Genomic DNA, 1,636 nt, shown 5'->3' on the forward strand with positions numbered 1-1,636 from the left:
CTGAGCTAAAGTTCGTATATATATATATATATATATATGATTATTATAAGATATATATAAATATTTAAGATTATTAAAAACCGTTAATTTAAAAAGAGGGATAGGGATCTTCAAAAAATTACAGAAACAAGATAGGTAGCTTAAAGTGAAAATGCAATCGCAAAAAAAAAGAAGTAAACAAACAAGCTTAACGTTTCAGACATAATGTTGACATTATTTCCTCAAGCCACAAATCCTTATTTTGACTCTCCTAAATATTACAACATAGTTTGTGTATGGTGTTCTCTCAGGAAACAAAGACAACCTTTGGATTTGCTTTATGCAAATTGGATGGCTTTTGCTCCTGATGTCATTGATAGTAATACTGCATGTATGATCACTATGATGCATGGTGATCAACATACCACATGTTATGTATATGCTTGTAAAATTTACATAGCTACTAAATTTACACCCTTTACCTTTATCGGGAGTCTGTAAACACTGGATTGAAGTGACTATTGAACTATACTGGAATGGTGCATGGATTGAGTTTTGTAACCGTTTGAGTTTTATACATGCATGCACATGTTAGTATATATATATATATACATGCAGGATTTATAGTTTTTTCTTAAGTTGTATACATACAGATAGACATATGAAGTTTTCAAGTTGTATAGATGAACGTATATATATTCAATGCAAATATAAGAAAATGTATCATAAAATAATAGTATATGTATACAAATAAGCATCTTTAATATTTCTTATAGATGTTATATTTCCTCCTTCCTCTTCCTCCTCCCCACTGACTATAGTAAGACCAGTCACGGTTTTCTCTTAGAGTGACATTCTGCACACTGTACAAGGTCGAAAACGTGTTAATTAACAGTTATGAATTGATTATATTAATATACCTTCCCTCCCCTCTATTTCTGATGGAGTTTGGATCGTGACACTTCTACGACCCTCTTTCACTGTGACGACCCTAAAGTCTGGTGAGCCGTCGCTGCTGCATATTTTATCTGGAATTAAATATTTTCTAAATAATTTATATAGAGACAAAATTTCTGCCCCACTTTCGCCCAGAATCGCCATCTCTTGCTTGCACAATTCTTGCTACTCCTTATAGTCAGCTTCAAGGATGGCTACTGTATCTGTAAAATTCGCAATCACACAGTGTTGACTATAATTCGACACTTACCATCAGCCATCCTCGTGACTGCCGATGCTCAACACTGAGCTAGGTGCTACCTTTTAAACTGCCCCTCAGTGGCACAGCGGTATATCTTCGGAAAAACACCGCTAGAAACCGGGTTTCAATACCCGTGATGGGCAGAGCACAGATAGCCCATTGTGCAGCTTTGTGCGTAACTTCAAACAAAAACCCTTTAATCTACGGCTTAAACATTTCTGTTGTGGGAGACAGACTAGACGTTTGTATAACGTTTTAGACGTTTGTATAACATGGACGAAATCGATAATGCATTGGTAAAAAAACAACTGTGATCGTGTCAGCAGCGTCTTGTCCTAATGGGCAGGTACCCTATATATAAATATATAATAATGTGTCATGCTTACCATATAAATATTAAATTACATCCATGGTCTGCACGCAGATCTATATGTATGCATGTAGCATATTATGAGGCTC

General features: G+C 35.1%; 1 protein-coding gene across 1 annotated transcript in view; it reads right to left on the reverse strand.

Annotated features, from left to right (window-relative positions):
• Positions 1 to 1,196, reverse strand: part of LOC106470073 — a 2,506-nt gene extending 1,310 nt beyond the window's left edge. Inside the window, exon 1 of the mRNA XM_013930597.1 lies at positions 1,187 to 1,196. Within this exon, the coding sequence (XP_013786051.1) occupies positions 1,187 to 1,196 (10 nt within the window). The remainder of the gene's footprint in view (positions 1 to 1,186) is intronic.
• Between the last annotated feature and the right edge of the window lie 440 nt (positions 1,197 to 1,636).

This window comes from Limulus polyphemus, unplaced genomic scaffold, assembly GCF_000517525.1.
Source record: "Limulus polyphemus unplaced genomic scaffold, Limulus_polyphemus-2.1.2 Scaffold3806, whole genome shotgun sequence".
Taxonomy (NCBI): Eukaryota; Metazoa; Arthropoda; class Merostomata; order Xiphosura; family Limulidae; genus Limulus; species Limulus polyphemus.